This window comes from Maniola hyperantus, chromosome 5 (genome assembly GCF_902806685.2).
Source record: "Maniola hyperantus chromosome 5, iAphHyp1.2, whole genome shotgun sequence".
NCBI lineage: Eukaryota > Metazoa > Arthropoda > Insecta > Lepidoptera > Nymphalidae > Maniola > Maniola hyperantus.
The window spans coordinates 16,042,649-16,065,188 of NC_048540.1; the positions used below are offsets into that span (position 1 = coordinate 16,042,649).

General features: G+C 38.0%; 2 protein-coding genes and 1 non-coding gene across 4 annotated transcripts in view; 1 reads left to right on the top strand and 2 right to left on the bottom strand.

The window, feature by feature from the left end:
* Positions 1-97: 97 nt before the first annotated feature.
* Positions 98-259, top strand: LOC117982719 (U1 spliceosomal RNA). The gene has a single exon (XR_004673549.1). It is a non-coding gene; the product is annotated as a U1 spliceosomal RNA (small nuclear RNA).
* Positions 260-710: 451 nt separating this feature from the next.
* Positions 711-13,379, bottom strand: LOC117982077 (uncharacterized). Its single transcript, XM_069498740.1, has 2 exons — positions 12,783-13,379; positions 711-2,723 (listed from the first exon to the last, which is right to left on the bottom strand). The coding sequence occupies exons 1-2, from the start codon at positions 12,948-12,950 to the stop codon at positions 798-800; spliced, it is 2,094 nt and encodes a 697-aa protein (XP_069354841.1). The 5' UTR covers positions 12,951-13,379; the 3' UTR covers positions 711-797.
* Positions 13,380-14,527: 1,148 nt separating this feature from the next.
* Positions 14,528-22,540, bottom strand: part of LOC117982384 (uncharacterized) — a 37,843-nt gene continuing 29,830 nt past the window's right edge. For both annotated transcript variants that reach the window (XM_034968741.2, XM_069498739.1), the window contains exons 2-3: positions 18,946-19,091; positions 14,528-17,493 (exon numbers count right to left, since the gene is read on the bottom strand). In XM_034968741.2, the coding sequence (XP_034824632.1) occupies positions 15,504-17,493; positions 18,946-19,091 (2,136 nt within the window). In that variant the 3' untranslated portion in view covers positions 14,528-15,503. The remainder of the gene's footprint in view (positions 17,494-18,945; positions 19,092-22,540) is intronic.

Below are 22,540 nucleotides of genomic sequence, written 5' to 3' on the forward strand. Positions count from 1 at the left end.
CCGCTAGATGTCGCTTCTCGAATCGTGCGTATAAACACATCGCGCGTTGTAGATTCTCGCGCAGGCAATGACCACCCCGGGCGTCGGCATTGAAGGCATACTTACCTGGCGTAGGGGACACCGTGATCATGAAGGCGGTTCCCCCAGAGCGAGGTCCTTCCATTGCACTGCGGCTGGGTTGACCTCTGCGATTATCCCTAATGTGGATAACTCGGACGCGTAATTTTTGGTAGTGGGGACTGCGTACGCGCCGTCCCCCCATATTAGCAATTTGATTGGCGTACGCGTATCCGATATCCATAATTTATAATATTTATTACATAAACTGTCCGTTCATCGTAAGTCGTAACTTAACGCGTATACTATGCCTATGCCATGCCGTATACTCCTTGATTGCAAATCATACAATTATTGTATGTTCTAAGGGAAAAACCAAACAAGCAATCTGGTGCCTACAGTGCGACAAGGCTTTCTTAGCACTTGAATGACGACTGATTGATTGATTGCTGAATATTCTGCAAAAACTGTAATCGGTATTTGTACATACAAAGAAAACTCTTGACACTTGTTTTAAAAATGTTTAATAAATAATGACATAATCAATTAGAAGCAACATGTTCAATTAGAAGATGTTTAAACTTTAAAATATAGTATTTTAGTTTGATAGTTAAAAACAAAAAAGAGCGAGAACTAGAAAAGAGTCGGTGGGATACTGTAAAGATACCTACTTATTTTAATTATCTATCTACGTACCACAATATACATATTATATTAAACTTAAAATAAATATTAATTAATTAATTTTCTTCATAATCAAAAGTACTTCTATTTCTCTTAATTTCTACATACATGGGTACGTATGTATTATTTTGTATCGTTCGTGTCGTTATTAAATTTTCGATTCTCTTTTTTCTATATCTCTCCGAATTTTCTCTTAAGAGAGTCGTTAAACTTTTGTAGTTCATATGTCTATGGTGACCATTTATCTGCGGAACATAAGTACCTGATGTTGTAGTTTCTAAACTGTCATAAGTTTCATCTATTTCTGAATTTTCTTTTTCTTCGAAAACGTCTTCTGTTGTCGTTGTTTCAATCATATTTTTTAGTTTAATTATAAGTGTTTCTGTTTCAACATCCTCAGCGTACTTCTCAGTATTTTCAGAATAATCCCAATTGTGTATATTTTGGTTTTCTGTGACAGTACTTAAATCAGATTTCCTCAGGTTTAAATAATGATCCGGTACTTTAGCATCTTCAGGACTGAATTTAATGATTTCAGGTGGATAAGTGGTTGTTCTGTACATAGAACCTTCTGTAATAGGCACAATAGGCATATTGATAGGATAAATTGGTGTGATCGTTCTAGATTCAACTGGTATTACGCCTGAGCTGCCTACGTGGTAATCTTCCACATGTGAATAATTTAACGTCGGATAATCTGTCATGTAATCCAATTTCACATAATTCTGTATCGTAGACCTAACTGTCGTTTCTTCGGCTTGATCGTCTTCGATTTTCTCAGGTTGCTTTGAACTTTTTTCATTTCTATTATTTGCCGTAAAGACGCTTAGAGGGATCAATCTTTTAAATATTATAGTTTTATTTTCACCTGTTTTTGAAGTGGTGATAGTAATATTTTTTCTTTTCTCCACAAAAATATTTGGTCGGTTGTGAGTATATATAGAGCGTCTAAAAGGTACAGTGGACTTCCTTCTAAATTGAAATATGGGTCTGGGAGACGTTATGTAAATTTTGTCTATATTTCTATTTAAAGTATTTTCAGTAGATGGTTTTGGAGATGAAATAACGTTTACCTTTATATCAACAAGCTTAGGTCCATTATCATATTTCTGTATGTCAAGTTCTTGAGAAGATTCTAGCTCTGCTTTGTTGGCAAAACTCAAATGGTCAGATGAACAATCCACATTTCTACAATTTTGAAGCATATTTCTTTCAGTGACTGTTCTAAATACATGCTTGACGCTATTACCCTTTAGATTATTTTGAGACGAAAAGGCAGATGGTGCAAACTTAAAACCATCAGCTAATAAATTGATATCACCTGGACTATCAGGCCTGAATGTATATAATGGATCTGAGTTATGATTTGATTTCACATTATAATTTTGCGACTCTTGTGGTACATTGTCGTTTATAGGTAAGTATGAGTCTCTGTTCTTATTCTCAGTTGGCGGTACGTAAACTCCCGAGAAGGCTATCTGAGCTCGCGTCGGTAAATATACATCACCAAATTTCGCATTCAAAGTCTTTTCAAGATACTTTACTACGTCATGAAGGTTTTTTAATCTCTGTGCATTGCGATAGTGTTCTACCCAGCTCCTTGGTGTACCTTGTGTCTTTGAAAAGGGCATCGGGTATGGACTTCTATATTCAAAAATAAAAGGTCTGGGACTAGTTCTTCTTATAAATCTATTATCAGCGGTAGTTGTCGAAGATTTGTAGCGATTTCTGCTGTAGTGTCTTTTCCTCGATCGAGAGACAGACGCTTCTCCTACGGGATCTATATAACTTACTTCTTGCAATGCATTAACAAGAAGAGGCATCCTCTCATAATAATCTTGATCGAAGCCGAAGTGGGACCTGTCCAATCTTTCGGCAATGGGTTTGTCTTTTCCAACGAATCTTATTTTATTTGGGGCTGTCCTTTTTTGTACTGCATTGGTTTCTACCACAATCATATACTCGTAGATTAGTAGAACTATCTGTAAAACAAAAAATATATAAATAGTCTATGAATGTTACATATAGTTAATCCCTTCTATTATTATAAGGAAAGTGTGTCTGTCTGTCAATTTATCTGCTAGCTTTTCGCCACCCCTCTGCTTAACCAGTTTTGATGAAATTTCGTACAGGGGTAAACATTAATCGACAATCATTACGGAAAAATTAAAGTATGCATGGCCAAACCCTTCTCATACTGAGATGAGACCACTGATCATCATGAAAGTATGCATATAAAATATGGACTTTACGTGAATGCATACTATAAATGCTTGCTAAAATTAGTTGTATCAAAATACAAACACTAGGGAGTACTCAGGTATATTAGATATTATTATATGATGCCCGCGACTTCGTCCGCGTGGTATTTGGTTTAAAAAAATCCGTGCAAACTCTTTGATTTTCCGGGATAAAAAGTAGCCTATGTGTTAATCCAGGGTATAATCTATCTATACTTCAAATTTCATTCAAATCCGTTCAGCCGTTTTTGTGTGATTGAGTAACTAACATCCAAACATCCACACTTTCACATTTATAATATTATTAGGATTAGGATATTAGGATAATGGTACCATTTTGAGTAATAAATTCTATGAAACCAATAGTAAAATTATTTATTTCCAACTTTTATGACTAACAAGACAAGGGATATATTAATATTTTGTAAAACTGTTTTGCCAATCAAAAGAAAATGTTAAACAGAGTATTAAATATCATAATCTTCATGCTCGTCGTTGTTTTTCCAACTGTTCCTCTGAATCTCTAAATAACTTGGTCTATTTTCAGGTATCATGGATTTCGAACGCTCACAACTCGTGTCTGTGTGTTTCATGATTTGTGTCTCTTTATATTGATCTAAGTTGGACTGTTGTATTTCTGTTTTATTTTTTAAAGTTGAATTAAATATTTCTGAAACGTTTATTTTATCCAGCAAGTTTTCTAAGCTTTTTAGGTTGTCTTCTGTAACGATTTCTTCAAAAATGGCGTTGTCTGTTTCATCTTCTAAAGTTACATCTTCATACTTGATTTGTTCTTCTGGTTTATTTTCGCTTAAATACGATGACGACTTTTTTGAACCCTGTTTTGATACTGATAGTGTTGTTAAATTGGCGTTTTCTTTTACTTTCATAGTTTTAATAGTATGATTTGATTTCCCGTTAAACTCATGGCTACTATTCTGAAAGTTGGTTAAATAAAATGCCAATTTTCCCATTTTTTCAAAATCTTCAATGTATCGTTATATTCTTGTTTGTGGTTATTGGTCGATTTGAGACTTGGATTTATTGAAATTGTGTTTAGATCTGTCACACTTTTGCTTTTTTTGTCCTCGCCACTAGCTGCTAAAATGGCTTTTTTTGGTGATTCTAAGCTAATTACATCTAAAACCTTAAAATTATCAACCACATCTGGCGTTGTATAATAGTCTGAATATTCTGTATCACCAATTGTAGGGAACGTTAACAAAGATTTTGCTGTGGAGTTTGAATTACTTCTTTGCAAAACTAAGCCTGTTACTGTCTTTGATGTATTTGATGAAGCTTTTGTAGATGTTTTTTTTGGTATAGAATTTGTTGTACCTAGGGAATTATAATTATTTGCATTTGTTCCTTCAGTAAATTCTTTTCTAGTTATTGTGTAAGATTTTTCTTTATTTTCATGTTGAATTTGACTTATAGGTTTTATTATATTCATTAAAGAGCTGAGAGTGGAATCCGCTTTTGGATACAAAGGCTTAACTGAATGAAATGTCTTCGATATCGCATTTGGAATCACAGTTTGATCATTTTTCAAATTTGATATAAACTGGATTTTTGGAATTTCGAGTGTTTCTGTTAAAGGTCCACTTATTTCAGAATTATTTTCAGGCTTGTTGATATGTAGACCATTGTTAGTATAATCTGAGTCAATCAAATTTGAAATTCCATCTGAGGGATCATGTTTCACTGTTTCACCTGCTCGTAGATTTGTGCTTAAATCTTCCAGTTCTTTTGTAAAAGGTTTATTTGTTTTAAGTTTATTTTCAATACATGCCCTCATCTGTTCACTGCCAAAGAAATCTGAAATCATTTTTTGGAGGTATTTTATAAGTTTGCTTAGGAGTTGGCTTATTCTTTTAGTACAGTGGCAAGCTGATTTCTTTTTAATGGTTGTTGGAGCTTTCTTTTTTATCTTCTTGTCTTCAGTTTGTGTTTTTGTTACATACTCTGCTACTTTAGTCATCGGTGTAGTACTTGCATATGTTGCTGGAGTTAGTTTTTTATGAAAACTATAAGTGTTCTTTAACATTGGTATAGTAGAAGTAAACGCAACTCTATCGCTTATCATTTTGTCAATATAGTTCATTACTCTTCGATAATCTCGTATTCTTCTTATTTTCGTGAAGTGATCGATATTCCTCGTAGGATATTTGAAATAAACGACAGGAGATGTTTTGTATTCTATAGTGTATGACCTTGATGTGGGCATCCTCATCCAGGTACTTGAGTCTGAAAATATGTTTCTAGTGTACAAATCTTCTGTATGCACTCCTTTATCGTTTACAGGAGTTTGAGTAGCATCATTTTCTATGATTGTGTCAAAATATTTATTCTTACTTAGGGTTTTCAAAACGAGTGGAAGAAATTGCACATACATAGGGTCTAGATTTAATTTAGCATTGTTTAGATTCGCTTCGAATGGTACAGCTTCTGCACTTTTGTTCATGAGGCTCAGCCAGTTCTGTTTTGAGCTTGTCTTTGAACTGGATTCGTGGATTATGCTGTATTCGTAGATGAGTATCATGGTCTGAAAAAAGAGAAAAATAAGTTTTAGTAAAAATATTGAGTTATCTTGCAATATTTGTATGCTCGCAATCTTGATTTATCGTTTCTGCTAACTCAGTAAAATTTGTTATAAATTTTGTCTAGATTCCACAAATATTATCTACTTAGTAATTTTAAAAGGAGAAAGAGAGAGTTTTGTAGGTGGGTATACTATATCAAAAAATATGAAATACATTACTGAAACTATTAAATACAGTTTCTAGAGGATTTTAAATGTAGTCAATTGAAATTTCCGTGATCAATAAATTAAAAAAAAGTTTAAAAAAAAACATGCAAAACACAACGATGACAAAAACTAACTACCTACTCCATATTTTTGGTTATAATTAACTTACCTTACGGTAACAACTATTTACTCTGCGATGATTAGCAGTTTTATTAAAAACAAATGATTAGCACACTGCACAACACAAAGTTATTAAACTTAAGTAAGTACCTACCTAAAACCCTTCTCATTCTGAGAGAAGAGCCGTGTTTAATAGTGATCCGCCAGTGGGTCGAGATGATGATCATCATGATGATGATGATGCTGAGGCCGTATGCGAAGCGTTAGGTATGGCCATTAATATCGTCATCACTTCATTGCACATCACTTCTCAGAATGAGAAGGGTTTAGGCCATAGTCTGCCACGCTGGCCCAGTGCAGTCTGGCAGACTTCACACACCCTTGAGAACATTATGGAAAACTTCGAAAAGTCTCAGGTTTCCTCGCGATGTTTTCCTTCGCCGTTCAAGCAAGTGATGTTTAATTTCTTAAAACGTATCATCATCATCATGATCAACCCATCACCGGCTCACTACAGAGCACGGGTCTCCTCTCAGAGTGAGAAGGGTTCTGGCCATGTGCGGATTGGTAGACTTCACACCTTTGAGAAAATTATGGAGAGCTCTCAGGAGTCTCAGGCATGCAGGTTTCCTCACGATGTTTTCCTTCACCGTTAAAGCAAGTGATATTTAATTAATTAAAACGCACATAACTCTGAAAAGTTAGAGGTGCGTGCCCGGGTTCGAACCCCCGACCTCCGATTAGAAGCCGGACGTCCTAACCACTAGGCTATCACAGCTTGTGACAGCTTAAAATGTATCACAGCTTAAAATGTACCTATATAACTCCGAAAAGTTAGAGGTGCGTGCTCGGTATCGAAACCCCGACCTTCTGAGTAGAAGGTCAACGTCTTAACCAATGGGCTTTCACGACTACGTATTACAGCCATAGATAATCATATACATAATAGCATAATAGTATGGCACAGCTTCGTGGAAATGCAATATCGAGCAAAGATCTAAATAAAATCATTCAAGTGCGAGTTCGGCTCGCACACGAAGGGTTCCTGCAACGTAGAGAAATAACACTTTTTAATTTTCATGGGGCCATTTTGAATTTCTATTATTTGATATTATAGCGGCAATAGAAATACATATTTTGTGAAAATTACCTAGGTACCTATTTATGGTTCAAGAGATACAGCCCGCTGACAGACAGACGGACAGCGGAGGCTTAATAATAGGGTCACGACAGTGGCGTAGCTAGGTAACCAAGGGCCGTGCGGCAAATCTAAACACGGGCCCGACTGCTATCTAAACAGGTAGGTCTCTCGAAAAATATAAAATAAATAAATTATATATCTATATATATAAAATATCTATATATATAAATTCACAATAAAACGCACATCGATGAATAATAAAACGCACATAATATCGTTATTTGTCAAATTGACAACACTGCCAACCCACAGAAAGAATTTAGGGAAATTCCCTAGCTATAACTTTCCAATTTCTCTCAACTGAGTTGCCGTGATTAAACCCGGAAATTTTCAAAAGTTCAGTTCGATCGAGATTTTCGGGTAAGGATTCGAGGGCCCTCTGAGCTTGAGGGCCCCGGGGCACTGCCCCGCCTAGCCCCTAGGTAGCTACGCCACTGGGTCACGACGGCACCCTTCGGGTACGGAACCATAAAAATGAGATTCATGCAGCCATTATTGTGCTATACTATTGGTCGGCATGACGTCACGCGCAGTGGCTGCGAAGGAAAGTAGAAACCACACAAATATGTTTTATAGCCGCTAGCTCGCGCATTCCGCCGGTTTCGTAGTTTTTTTTTCTCTTTGACAGTCTATAATAATTATTATTAATGTTCTACTACCGGGTTTTTGGTATGAATTTACTAATTGATTTAAGTATTCAACAGTCAGTCAATCAGTCAGTCAGATTTTCCTTTTATAAGTATTATAAAAAAATAAAAACCGACTTCGATACACAAACACTAAAAATTGAAAAATAATTTAATTTATTACCGAATATCTTATGTATACAAGAGTTAATATAGTTCCATAATAATATTTTTGGTGCCGGTGCCAATTAGCTTTAGCTGCGCGAATCATCTAGACTTCATATTTTTATGAGACTCCACAATGGCACCTCATTGGCACCGACCCCAAAAATATTATTATGGAACTATATTAACTCTTGTATACATAAGATATTCGGTAATAAATTAAATTATTTTTCAATTTTGAGTGTTTGTGTATTGAAGTCGGTTTTTATTTTTTTTGTAAAAATTGTTTATTTCACAATTTTTAGTGGCCCCATGGAATTATGCTATGACTGGTTAAAAATCTACTGTTTACTAAGCTATTACACTGATCGCGAGCAATTTACTCTTATCCGTTGAGGAGTTCCAGTATCTATCTTCGAAGATGTTCATCAGATCTTCACCAAATTTAAATGGGACCAACTTTGAAGTATACCCTTTCAAACAAAAAAAGAATTTTCAAAATCGGTCCAGGCGTCTTCGAGTAATCGGGGAACATACATAAAAAATAAAAAAAAATAAAAAAAAAAGATTCCGACGAATTGAGAACCTCCTCCTTTTTTTGAAGTCGGTTAATAAAAAGGAAAATATGATCATAATTTCCATACTTCCATACTAATATTATATATGGGAAAGTGTGTCTGTTTGTTTGTCTGCTAGCCATTCACGGCCCATCCGTTCAACCGATTTTGACGAAACTTGGTACATCCCGGGGAAAGACATGGGCTTTTTATTTCGGAAAATCAAAGACGAAGTCGCAAGCATCATTTAGTCCATACTTCCATACTAATATTATAAATGCGAAAGTGTGTCTGTCTGTCCGTCTGTCTGTCGCTAGCCTTTCACGACCCATCTGTTCAACCAATTTTGACGAAATTTGGTACAGCGCGGCGATAGCTTGCATCCTATTCCTGGGGAAGGACATAGGCTACTTTTTAACCGACTTCCAAAAAGGAGGTGGTTCTCAATTTGGCCCGTTTTTAGGGTTCCGTAGCCGAATGGCAAAAAACGGAACCCTTATAGATTCGTCATGTCTGTCCGTCTGTCCGTCCGTGTGTCACAGCCACTTTTTCCCGAAACTATAAAAGCTATACTGTTGAAACTTGGTAAGTAGATGTATTCTGTGAACCGCATTAAAATTTTTACACAAAAATCTAAATATATAAAAAGAAAAGGTGACTGACTGACTGACTGACTGACTGACTGACTCACTGACTGACTGATCTATCAACGCACAGCTCAAACTACTGGACTGATCGGGCTGAAATTTGGCATGCAGATAGCTACTATGACGTAGGCATCCGCTAAGAAAGGATTTTGGAAAATTCAACTCCTAAGGGGGGGAACTAGGAGTTTGAAATTTGTGTAGTCCACGCGGACGAAGTCGCGAGCATAAGCTAGTAAATAATAAACTATAAATTTTTCCCCAAACTAAAAAAAATGTTTTGATTTATCGTGCAAAATGTCGGTAAAATACGATTGTAGTACGGAACCCTCAGTGCGCGAGGCCGTGCTGATTTGTACTTGGCCGGTTTTTTTGTAGTAAAAAGTTGAAGAATGACCGTCTTAAACAGTGTACATATCTCAAGTCAGCATTACATAACCTTTCATCAACATTAACATGAAACTACGACGGACGAGCCAATTACATACAAAAAACAAACACGAATGTTTTGTACTTAAACGTGAAGAGAAAATGCAACAAAAACAATGCTTCCAAACAGTTTAACAAACAACCGGGGAAATCATTGTGATACCATTATAATAATTGTTGACAAGACAACACGTTATGTCTGTATCAAGTCAACTCACTGTGACAAAGTAGTTGCGTAATCTACATCATCATCATTTTTTTTTTTTAAATGTCGGAGAACAGGAGGATGGCTGATAATTATTATTCATCTTTAGCCGACATCAGAAGGTAGTAATTAATAAGTAGGTACTTTAATCCATGTTCTTTACAAATAGTTCTCAGTAACGTATCGCACATGGAAACCATCAACGTAACACAACCAGATCATCCTAACCTAAGCCTACCTATGGTCGCCTCCAACCACCCCTCACAGCGACCCCTCACCTCACTCTAAACTAGCTAACCTAAGCTAAACACTACATCGTGTGATTAGGGCGCAATTGCTATTGCAACCTCTCAATCAAGTCACGACCTACTCCGTTATCTAATCATCTCAAGGTAATCAATCACAACTTCATGAACGCTCTTAAAAGGATCATTGCATCGACTCTCTTACGATCTAAACCAGATCTTATAATTGACTTCTCATTACTAATTCAGAATATCGCAATAGCTCTACCTTCTCCACTCTGTGCACATCTGCATACAGAACACCATAGCATCGTGCGCCACACGCGCCACGACTACTATCCACCCAAATAAGCGATCACAACAGAAACCAGGTAGAATGTAAGCTATTCGATCTCATGGGAACTCATTGTCTAATCCATTTCAACATTACACGAGAGTCATCAATGATTCTTTACCAACCGGGTTATACGATTCTAAAGCGGATACCTACTATCAAAGTTAACTTCAAGTTACTATCACACTAAACTATCACTTCAAACTAATCATTATCTCAACTGCCGGTAAATCTATCCAATTACACTCTAAATCACTAGCGTCTGCAGAAATAACCTTAACGGATGTCCTTATAATAATCTATCCACTGAGCCAAACGTTAACTCACGAATTACTCTAATATTCACCAATAATTAGTATTCCATATTCGTCAAACAACTACGCGAACATTATTAATAGTGCTTTGCAGGCAAAGTCACCGGATGGCACTAGATGTTACGATTTAACACAACGTACATTAGCATCGAACAATTACTGTTCTAACTATATCACAATCACCGAATTAAATATCACGATTAAGAAACTACCTACCTATCTCAAATAATAAAAATTAGCTAAGCTATAATCTGATAATTAATTTAACGCGAGAGAGAATTTTGAACAATCAACAAATGCGTGCGTGTCAAAGTCCAACTCTGACAACTAAAATAAAGATGGCTACCTTCCGTAGAGTAAAGCTCATACGTTTCTTTTCACGGAGTCTACAGACAGTAAGAACTCTTTCAATATCGACCCTCCAATATAAATATCAATTCACTATCAGAAATTCTAAAATCCCCACGATTTAGGACTTCAGTACTGTGCAGCATCAGGATTGAGGAGTTAGGATCCGAAGTTCAATGATGTAGCCTATGCTTGGTACCTAAAATAATTTTGCATCATCCGCAGTTCCTGAAACATTATAGTTTAGGAGTGCTGTACCCTACATCATCAGGGTTGAGGAGTTGAGACTTGAAGTCTGAGAATAAAGTCGTTAAGTCTCCCAGTTAAGAATAGAATAGAATAGAATGTTTTTTTATTCATGTAAACTTTTTAAAAGTGCTTATGAATAGTCAGGTAGTTTTAATTTACCACTGGTTCGGAATGCCGTTCCTACCGAGAAGAACCAACAAGAAACTCGGCGGTTGCTCTTTTTAATTTTTCAATTTACAATGTTATTATACCGTACTATACAAGCCATTGCAGCCCCGTGCATTGCTGGAGCGAGTCAAATCCAAGCTTTTTTATCGTTTACATAGTCTGCGACTGTATAATATTATGCTTTTTTTAGGAGCATACTTTTAACACATTTTTTAAACTTGTGTAAAGGCAAGTCTAAAATTGCTTGTGGAATTTTATTATAAAATATTACACTCATTCCCACAAATGACTTTCCCACCTTCCAGAGGCGGAGCGCAGGAGTAGCTAGTAGCATTAGTAGAGTAGTAGCATTGAGCCCTCAACATCTATTGGTTTTCCGAACTACTTATGTGCCCTGCCCGTTGTCACTTCATGACGTAGACATTCGCTAAGAGAGTATTTTTGTAAATTCAACCCCTAAGGGAGTAAAATAGGGGTTTGAAGTTTGTGTAGTCCACGCGGACGACTTCGTAGGCATCTAGTAGTAGTCTATAAATGTGGGAAAGCCATTGATCACCTACATAGTTAGCAAATTAATATATTACCTAATCATAAAAATGCAAGGCAGGGGACGACTGGAATATGTTTTTTTTTAAATAAATTAACACCACAAACACAGCATAATATAAAAACAAAAGATTAATTACGCAAACAGAAAAAAGAAAGCAAACCACATTTAAACATCACAAGATTAGCGATAACAGATCTACAAATCACTAAAATTTGAATAAGTACTAATTACATAAGGCCACTAAATACTTTCACTGAAACCAAAACTTCCCGTTTCGACCTAGAATAATGAAATTTGCCAGGTAGGTCGGTCGGTCTTATATATAGCACAAGTAAAGGAAAAATTCTGAAAACCGTTAATTTGTGGTTACTTCAACTGCTAAATCGATTTTAATGAAAGGCACAGAGATATTTTACTTTCTGGAGACGGGCATTAGATTATATCTACCTACATATTTTTCTGCTTTTTACTGGGGAAAAATATTCAAGTGCCACGGGAATACAGAAGTTAAAAACTCAGCGCTGAAAATAGCGCAGATAGCTATTATGACGAAGGCATCCGCTAAGAAAGGATTTTTGAAAATTCAACCCCTGAGGTGGTGAAATAGGGGTTTGAAATTTGTGTAGTCCACGCAGACGAAGTCGCGGGCATAAGCTAGTTTTATAATATTTGAAACTAATGAAATCATCATTCCGAAGTTCAGTCATTCAGTCATTCCGAAAAAAAGTTCTTGCGGGCTGTAATTTTTTGCTTATACAACTTGAAGTCCAGGTCCAGTCAGTGGCATACTAATTTTAAGAGCTTCATAGAACTGAATTTTGTTTGAAATGAGAAATAGCCTTTGTATACGTATCAATTTAGTTCAATGATCAAAACCAAATAATTAATGTTACTTACAATTACAATAGTTACGGTGATAGCAGTGGAGATCGCCGCACAAGCGCAACCCTGTCTTATCTGCCGTTTTCTCGACAGCCTGAGGAACTCCTCCGTCTTCGCATCGATGGTTCTGTACAACCCGAATTGCCTGATCCCGGACGACGTAACCGACCCTTCAGTCGACATCGTGTGAGAGACACATCACTATTGTGAGCTAAAAAGTATGTTTGTTTGTTTGTTCGATGGAAAACACAAAACACAAGCGTCGGTCGCGTCCGTGCTGAAAAATGCGCCGGATTCTTTGCTGGTAATGTTTTCTTTCGAGATTGTTGCTACGTCAGATGTTAGGGATGGGACAGTCTGATTGTAGCGTGTTGTCGATACTTTATAAGAAACTTTTAGATAGGCTAATCTCATAAATCATCATCAATATTAAAGTGAGCAATTAATTTGTTGGTTTACGTTTTTATAATAATTTTAATTAAATTCAATTTTTTTTGTATGTTTATAATAATAAGTAATTTAATTAGTTTAATTGGGCTATATTATGTCTGTTCTAATTAAATAATAAAGAAATAAAGAAATCAATAATAACAAGCTTCCAGAAGATAGCTTATATACCTACTGTAGATTATTTCTTTTAAGTAATTAGTTAATAGGTATCTTCGTTGCAGATAGGCACCGAGGACAAACCTCTGTGGTTTTTTCGGTGTTTTTAGTTTAAGCTTTTATTTGTATGTATTTTTATTTGATAATAAATTAAAAAAAAAAAAAAAAAAAAAGACATATCGGAGATGTCTCTCAACAAGTTCAAAGTTTTCATAAAACGTAAACTTATTGAAAAATCCTATTACATTGTAAAGGATTATTTAAATGATAAGAAAGTTTGGGAATGAGTTGCTTAACGGCTTTGTGATAGTTCTAATAAGTTTAAGTGATCTTGTAAAGTGGTGATAATAAAAAGAATACCCGGCTGAATTTGTTGTGGGCTCTTCTCAGACCTCGGCGCGTTTGGAACCCTCGTCGTTTTAGTTTTTAAGTTCGCGTAAAAATTATCACCACTATTCATCTTACAGATGCAACAACGGACTTTCAAAAAGTGTAATTTATTACCTATTTTTAATAAACCATTTTCAAAAAGAACCAGCAAGAAACTCGTTTTTTTTTTAATATGTAGCACTACGTTTTCTATCGATATCTACTAATTATGAATGTACATACACGTCGTACATCACTACGAGTGAGCCAGCAGAGCATAGCAAGCAACGGCTAGCTCTTCTAATTCCACCTAGTCACTACTCACAGGTGAAAATACTTTTAGGTATGTGTTTTATTTCGATAAATTATTTTGTTTAACGATGAAGGAAAACATCGTGAGGAAACTTGCATGCGTGAGAGTTCTCAAAGGTACCAATCCGCAGTGGGCCAGCACGGCGGACTGTGGCTATTCTCATTCTGAGAGATCTGTGCTCAGTAGTGAGTCGGCGATAGGATGATGCTACGTTAAAACCGATGTAGTCATCGGTTTTAACGTAGCATCATCCTATCGCCGACTTTACGTAATCGGTATAGGTATTTGATATATTTTTTTCATACATGTAGATCTTATGCTACTTTTAGCATCAATCGTTAACACAAATATAATATTTTTAGTGAACGTGTCTGTTATTTTATTTTTTGTTGTTTCGGTTATCTACTTATTTTATTTTGTTTCTGTTGTGTTTTTGTTTGTAAATAAATGAGATGAGATAGATTAAAACATAAACTTTTAAAACATTTTTATTTTAAAATATATTTTACAACCTTAAAGTTAGAATTAGTTAAAGGCAGTGTCGATTTCATATACGAGATTTTTGAGTATTACAGTTATTTTAAAAATACATACATGTAATATACTTAGGCAACAATATATAATACATAATATTATAACATAACTAGATTTTATGGTAACTTTTATTTATATAAGCTAAATAGTAATTTTAATCCTAGATCATGAGATTTCAAACGTTAGAAGAATGTAATATTTGTTTTTTGAAAATTTAAGGTACCTACCTACACACGGGCCAAAAATCTGTCTAGGTACAAAATAATCACAAGTGTTCCTTGCAAAAAAAATATCAAGATTCCAGAACTATAGTTTCGTCTAGTTATTGGCTAACAAAACATATTATGAATAAGTATAGAGGCTATGAAACCAAAGCCACGCCTATTTTTATCTGAAGAACAGACAGAGAGGTGTGGACTGTGAAATACTGCATGCTAGAGCCTCAATAGCTCAACGGTTGAGAAGTGACCTGAATTCCAAAAGGTCGCTGGTTCATACCCGACCCGTTGCACTATTGTCCATATACCTTCTCCCAGCACAAGCTTTACGCTTAGTTGGATGGGAAAGGGGAATATTAGTCATGATTAGCATGGCTTTCTATTAAAATTAATTTCTATAAAAATTAGCAATTCTTTAAAAAAAAATTGTTGTCCAAATCATAATATTGATGTTGTAACTTGTGTCTGTAAGTGGAGTGGACAAACGATAGCAATCTTATATAAGGTAGAAAAAATGGGCTTGTCGCTATAGACCGTCGCAAGTGGACCGTGTATAGGTAGCCTTATAACCAACATAATATTAATATAAACAAAATATTATTTAAAACAATAACATCCTTGCGTCCCTCAGCACACAGTTTGGTATCACATTTACAATATTTATGGCATCTTAGTAACTTTTTTTTACACTAGAAATTAGAACACAAAAGGTACTAAAGGTTTGTCATAGAAGTAACCCTGATCAGGGATAAAAGGGGGCCTCGTCACAGGGGGCACGTATGTAGGTCGCCTTGTGGTTGGGGGAGTTATGTATATAGGGGGTCTAGTTGTAGGGGGTGGAATGTATTTTGGAGTTGATGGAGGAATGTATGGGGGTCTTGTAGTTGATGGGGGAATGTATGGGGGCCTTGTAGTTGATGGGGGAATGTATGGAGGCCTTGTTGTTGATGGGGGAATGTATGGAGGCCTTGTTGTTGATGGGGGAATGTATGGTTGCCTTGTTGATGGAGGGATGTATATAGGGGGCCTTGTTGTTGATGGGGGAATGTATGGTGGTCTAGTGGGAGGAGGTCTAGTAGGTATCGTAAACGGTACTTTGGGTGTGGGGTAATCGTATCCAGTGGTTCTGAAATCTGGGAGTATGGTAGAGTATGTAGGAGGTCTGGTGGTCGGTGGTCGTCTAGTGGTAGGTGGAGGTGGCGGTCTTGTGATAGGAGGTAGTCTTCTAGTTGTTTGTGGTGGTATGTAAGTTGGTTGGGTAGGTGGTCGGGTAGGAGGTGGTCTTGTTATGGGAGGTAGATACGTTGAAGGTCTAGTCGGTGGTGGGGGTGGTCTAGTTGGTGGCGGAGTAGGTGGAGGGGTTGGTCTAGTAGGTGGTAGATAAGTGGAGGGTTGAGTAGGTCTTCTAGTAGGTGGGGGTGTAATTACCCTTGGAGTAGTGGGGGGTGGAGGTGGTCTGGTTGGTAAAGTAAATGGAACTTTTGGTGTCGAATAGTAATAACCTGTTGTTCTGCTTTCGTCTAAAATTGTGATATACGTTGGTGGTCTGGTTGGTGGTCTAGTTGGTGGCGGTGTTGGTCTTGTTGGTGGTGGCGTTGGTCTTGTTGGTGGTGGTGTTGGTCGTGTTGGTGGCGGTGTTGGTCTTGTTGGTGGCGGTGTTGGTCTTGTAGGGGGTAAGTAAGTTGGAGGTTGTGTCGGTGGTGGGGTGGGTCTGGTAGGAGGTGGTGTGCGTAGAGTAGGGGGTGGTGTAGGTCTAGTAGGTGGTAGGTAAGTTGGTGGTCTTGTAGGAGGAGGAGTTGGTCTCGTAGGAGGTAGATACGTTGGAGGTTGAGTCGGCGGGGGTCTCGTGGGTGGTGGGGTAGGTCTAGTGGGGGGTGGAGTTGGTCTAGTAGGAGGAGGTGTGCGTATTGTAGGCGGTGGTGTTGGTCTCGTAGGGGGTAGATACGTTGGTGGTTGAGTTGGTGGTGGTGTAGGTCTTGTAGGTGGTGGAGTGGGTCTAGTGGGGGGTGGAGTGGGTCTAGTTGGAGGGAGATAAGTTGGAGGCTGTGTAGGTGTCGGGAAGGGTACTCTAGGAGTCTCATACACATAACCAGTTGAAGATGGCGGTGGGTTAGTTCGTGGAGGTGGTGGTCTAGTTGGTGGTGGAGGTGGAGGCGGTGGTGGTCGGGTTGGAGGGGGTGGTGGTGGAGGTGGAGGCCTTGTTGGCGGTGGAGAAGGCGGTGGTGGTGGTGGTCTCGTGGGTGGTGGTGGGGGAGGTGGAGGTGGTCTGGTAGGTGGTGGAGGGGGAGGTGGTGGCCTTGTTGGTGGTGGCGTTGGTGGTCTTGTTGGTGGTGGAGGGGGTGGTGGAGTCCTTGGAGGAGGTGGTGGTGGAGGTGGGAATGGTATACGAGGCTTTTCGTATATGTATCCGTCAAAGTCTGTTGTTGGTTGGGGTGGTGGTGGTGGTCTAGTTGGTGGTGGTGGTGGAGGTGGTGGTGGCCTAGTCGGAGGCGGTGGCGGAGGTGGAGGTGGCCTTGTCGGTGGCGGAGGCGGCGGTGGTGGCGGCCTAGTCGGCGGTGGCGGTGGTGGCGGTGGCGGTCTTGTTGGTGGTAACGTTGGAGGTGGTGGTGGCGGCGGCGGCGGCCTCGTCGGCGGCGGTGGCGGCGGAGGCGGCGGGAACGGGATCTTGGGCTTCGGATAGAAGTACCTGAAACGATATTGTTTTACAATTACAATAAGGATCAATAACGTACAAACATAACATAATTTTTTAGTAAAATATCAATATAGGAAAATGAAGACACGTAGTTAGGTACCCGTGCTTAGATTAGTGACCCATTCATCTCCCAGTTAGGGACCAACTACTAACCGAAGATACAAAAAAAATCTAGCCAGCCCCCCAATTGTGTAAGAATAACCATTTCATGGCTATCGCAATCGTCAAGAATTCTGCCCTTTGATTGGCTGTGAAAAAATGTAAACAGCGAATCAACCAATCAAATGGCAGAATTTCTTGACGATTGCGATAGCCATGAAATGGTTATTCTTACACAATTGGGGGGCAGCTCATCACACTTAAAAATGAGTTCAATGGTCATGATATAATCTATCCGTAATCCATTGTAACGCTTATAATAATATACCTGCAACTTTGTTAACATAAATTTAGGTCGTGTTGGAATTGCTCAAAAGCCTTGCTTAATTCACTCCTAGGGTTCTTTCTTCATCTTGTATTCAGCGGCCCCCTGTGACTCTTTTGATGTTGACTGTCCATCTAGTGAGGGTCTGCTTGTCCAGCACCTTAGGAATAGTAGGAAAATGTTCCTTACCCGTCCTCATTCAGAGAAGCATCATGGGTTCGCCCAGCATAGTTCTGACTGGAGTACAATGAACAAGAAGATTTCCGCAAAATAACGCCTGTTTCATTGATTGATCATACCACTCAGCTGCTGTAGAACATCGCCCGTGAATGCCAGTCTTAGGAATAAGTCACTACAGTCACCAACATGCTGCTGGATTGAGATCTCTGTTAGAGACTCCCACTCAGCGCTGTCGTGTTCCTCTTGTATTCAACGGCTCCCTGTGACTATTCTGATGTCTATCTGTCTAATGGGGTCTGCTTGTCCAGCACCTTAGGAATAGTAGGAGAATGTTCCTTACCCGTTCTCATTGAGAGCAGCAGTTATAGGTTCGCCTAGAACAGCATAGTTCTGGCTGGCATAGTTAGGAATGGCACACACAGGTCGGTCCGCTCGGCAGGTGTGGTACACCACCATTGAAGTGAACTCTCACGAATATGTCACTATATAGTCACCAACTTCTGTTGCTCTTTTAAGAACTCCCACTCACTGTTGTCTTATTCCTTTTGTATTCAGTGGCTCCTTGTGACTTTTTTGATGGCGTCTCTCCATCTAGTGTGCGTCAGCTCTCCAGCACCTTAGAATTAGATAGGAGAATGTTCCTTACCTATCATCATAGAGAGCCGCGTTCATAGTCACCCATTGCTGCTGGATACGGATCTCATTTAGGGACTTCTACCCACCACTGTCTTCTTCCTCTCGTATTCAGCGGCTGCCTTAGTCCCTTTAAATGTTGTCTGTCTATCTTGAGGGAGTACCTTGGAAGCTTAGTACCTAATTGATAGGAGAATGTTCCTTACCCGTCCTCATTGAGAGCAGCGCTTATAGGTTCGCCTAGAACAGCATAGTTCTGGCTGGCATAGTTAGGGATGGCGCGCACCGGTCGGTCCGCTCGGCAGGTGTGGTACACCGCCAGCAGAACCACCGCGACGTGCAGTGACAGCCTCTGGAAGGAGAAACGGGAGATTCTTTATCATATAGATTCTTTATTATCATAATAAGCCTCAATAGCTCAACGGGTAAAGGAGTGAAAACCGAGAGGTCGACGGTTCAAACCCCGCCCGTTGCACTATTGTCGTACCTACTCCTAGCACAAGCTGGACGCTTAGTTAGAGAGGAAAGGGGAATACTTATTAGTCAATTAACATGGCTAATATTCTTTAAAAAAAAAAACACTGTAACGAGGCAAGGTGCCCAGAATGCTGGTTGCGTTACCTCGTTGAATGGCCAGGTTAATGCTGACCGAGGTAACTGCCCTCTGGTCACCCGTGGCTACCCTACAGACTCTATTATAGATGCAAAAGCGTGTTTGTTTTTTTGTTTGTTGGGTTTTCCTTCAATCAATCCAAAATCACGTCAATCCTGTCCTGAGTTGCGGACGGCATTGACGCGATCATCGCCGGCTAACTACAAAGCACAGGTCTCGTCAGCTCTTAGTATGAGAAGAATTAGTTAATCATTGTCCATGTCATATTATATTGATTAAAACTCATTGTATTTCTCTACTAGTATTTATTACTTTACACATTTACACGTTTACACGTTTTTAACAAGTACAATATACTCGAGATATTGCAAGACAAGATGGCTGCTCTCGATTCGCCCATAGATTGTAGATAATGTTGCCACACCTAGCAGTCCACCACGCTGGCTAAGTGCGGATTGGCCAGCGTGGTGACAAAACTTTTCCTGCAATGACTAAATAGGGTAACACTTACTCTCTAAAACAATAAGAAAAAGAGTCAAATCTTCGTAAACCTCGATTTCTTTTACATACCTATAGTTTGTTTATGATAATATCTGCTCAATCGTTCGTAAATAAGAATACCTACTTATTTACCTACTTTATATGCATGTTATGACAATTATAAATCATCTCATCTGTCATCTCTTAACAAATAAAAATAATTCTTGAACCTAAGTCAAGGAGCGTTTTCGTAACGTTCGGTAAAATGTTATTTGACCTCAGACCTCAGGTCAGTTTGCAAATTACCAAGTTATCAAATACCTACTCGCAGATAAGTTGACGACTTTATCTTGAAGGATTTTGCTGACAACATAGTAAGTTATGCCCAGTTTCTGAGTACTTTTATCGACGGTTTATCTATTCAATGTCCGATATTTCGAGACATTGCGTTTCTGAGCAACGTAATGCAAGATAAACTCCGTTCAAACTTAACTGGTCAATTGTGCGCCGTTTATCTATTCCATAAAGTTAACTTGACGTTTCATCTGTCAGTAGGTAGTTCATGGTTTGCGTATTTTTAGATTAAAAAGTATTTTAATAGTAAGTTGTTCGTTACTTTGCAAAAACAGTGTTTAGCCACTTATTTGGCATAGAAAAAAATACTATAATTAATAAAACTAGTGTTGGTGGTGAAATAAAATAATAATATGCATTTCAAACTTGTTTCCTGTAACAGACCCATCTAGTGACAGAATATTGAACTGGTTATCGGTTTCATTGTTTTTGTTGTATTCAGAAACGCATGGACAGTTAAAGGACGTTTAGCTTTAGCGAATTAACAGCTAATGAGAACATAACTGACGAGTTCAGAAACCGGGCATTAGTAAATCAGTGGTAAATCAAGATAAGTAATGAAGTAACATCCTCTGCTGGTCAAAGTATAGAGGCCTCAGAACAAGGACTGTTAGAAGTAGCCCTATTGTGACACGCTTACTGTTAGAGCGAGATAGCTAAATGCATTTAAGCTCTTGTTAGAACGTGACAAAATGATTATGTTTTGTCCTTATCACCGTGGCCACTTTTTTTTGTTTGCCAAAATGTATTTGTACGTGAGTATTTGGCAAACAACGTGAAGTGTAGAAGGAATGACATTTCACAATTAGTAAGAAAATCTGCTTGAGCGAGAGGGGCCTGAGGGGGCCACGCTAGTTGCAAACCTGTGGTAGAGGCATACCTCTACTCGCTGTCAATTGGCTGACTGGCAGCTATCAAATTAAGGTGGTTTGATAGATCCAGCCGCGAAAATTCAAATTTTAGTTTTTAGTAAATTTTAGTGCAAATCTGGGAAAATTCAGAAAATTATCTTTCAGTAACAAGTATGAAGTAAATAAGTTTTTTGACCAAAGTTGTATGGAAAAACAGGTAGATGAATAAATGTTATGCCCGCAAAACTCATTAGTCATTACCATAAGCCTTCGATGTATGATTAGTCTACTACTTGTATTTCCGAAAAACTAACTAAAATTTGAATTTTCGCGGCTGGATCTATCAAACCACCTAGTAAATCAACATAAGTAATGAAGAAAGTCGGTCTGCTAGTTTAAATACACTATCTATTCCTCTGTCATTAAAGCTAGGTACCTAAAGATATTATAGTCTAGGGAGTTATCTCTATAATATAAAAATGAATCACCAAATGTGTTGCTCATCGCAAATCTCGAGAACAGCTGAACCGATTTCGCTAATTCTTTTTTTATAATATTCCTTGAAGTACGGGGATGGTTCTTACGGAGAGAAAAATTTAATTCAACCTCCCCCTCAATTTTCTACACTCCACCCGAACGAAACCGGGGCGTGTCAGCTAGTGCTTAGTAATATTATCTTAATTATGTATATTAAATCAATAAATTGGCTAATTAATTTGCATAGTAATTCGGTTGCAGTGTTTAGTATGTACCTAGGTGGTACATTTTATTTAATATCAGCACGTGTCGAAAAAATCTGTTTGATATGTGTAAACAACAGATTGCTCACGGTATTGGTATAATATTTGTAATATCGAATGAGGGCATGTTGGCAAATAATATAATATAGATGTACATAGAGTAGAAACTTAATTATTTTGCAAGTAGCTAAGCTTATTTGCACATTTAAATAGACGGTAGTAAAACATTACAAAATAATTACCTATTGTTCTAAAGTTAGGTGCATGTTTTTCGAGACCTATTTTTCGAAGTTTTTATATTTTATAAAAGTGTTTTGATATGTTGTGCAAACTTATTTTTAACTAGGTTATGCTCGCGACTTCGTCTGCGTGAACTACATAAATTTCAATCCCCTATTTCAACCCCTTAGGGGGTGGATTTTCAAAAATCCTTTCTAAGCGGATGCCTACGTCATAATAGCTATTTACATGCCCAGCCAACCCGTCCAGTAGTTTGAGTTGTGCGTTGATAGATCAGTCACTCAGTCAGTCAGTCACCTTTTTCTTTTATATATTTAGAAGTATTTTGTAAATTTTGTAATGTTTCACTTTTACGTTGTGCTATGATTAAATTGTTAGGCGTCCGAAGATTAATCTTGAATAGAGTAAAATAGAGTGAAGTAGGTAAACTAGAAAGTAGAATTATTGTTGGAAGTAGATAATATTATTACGAGAATTCAGATCTGGATAGAGTAGATAGATACTAGTTAATTAAATAGTAATT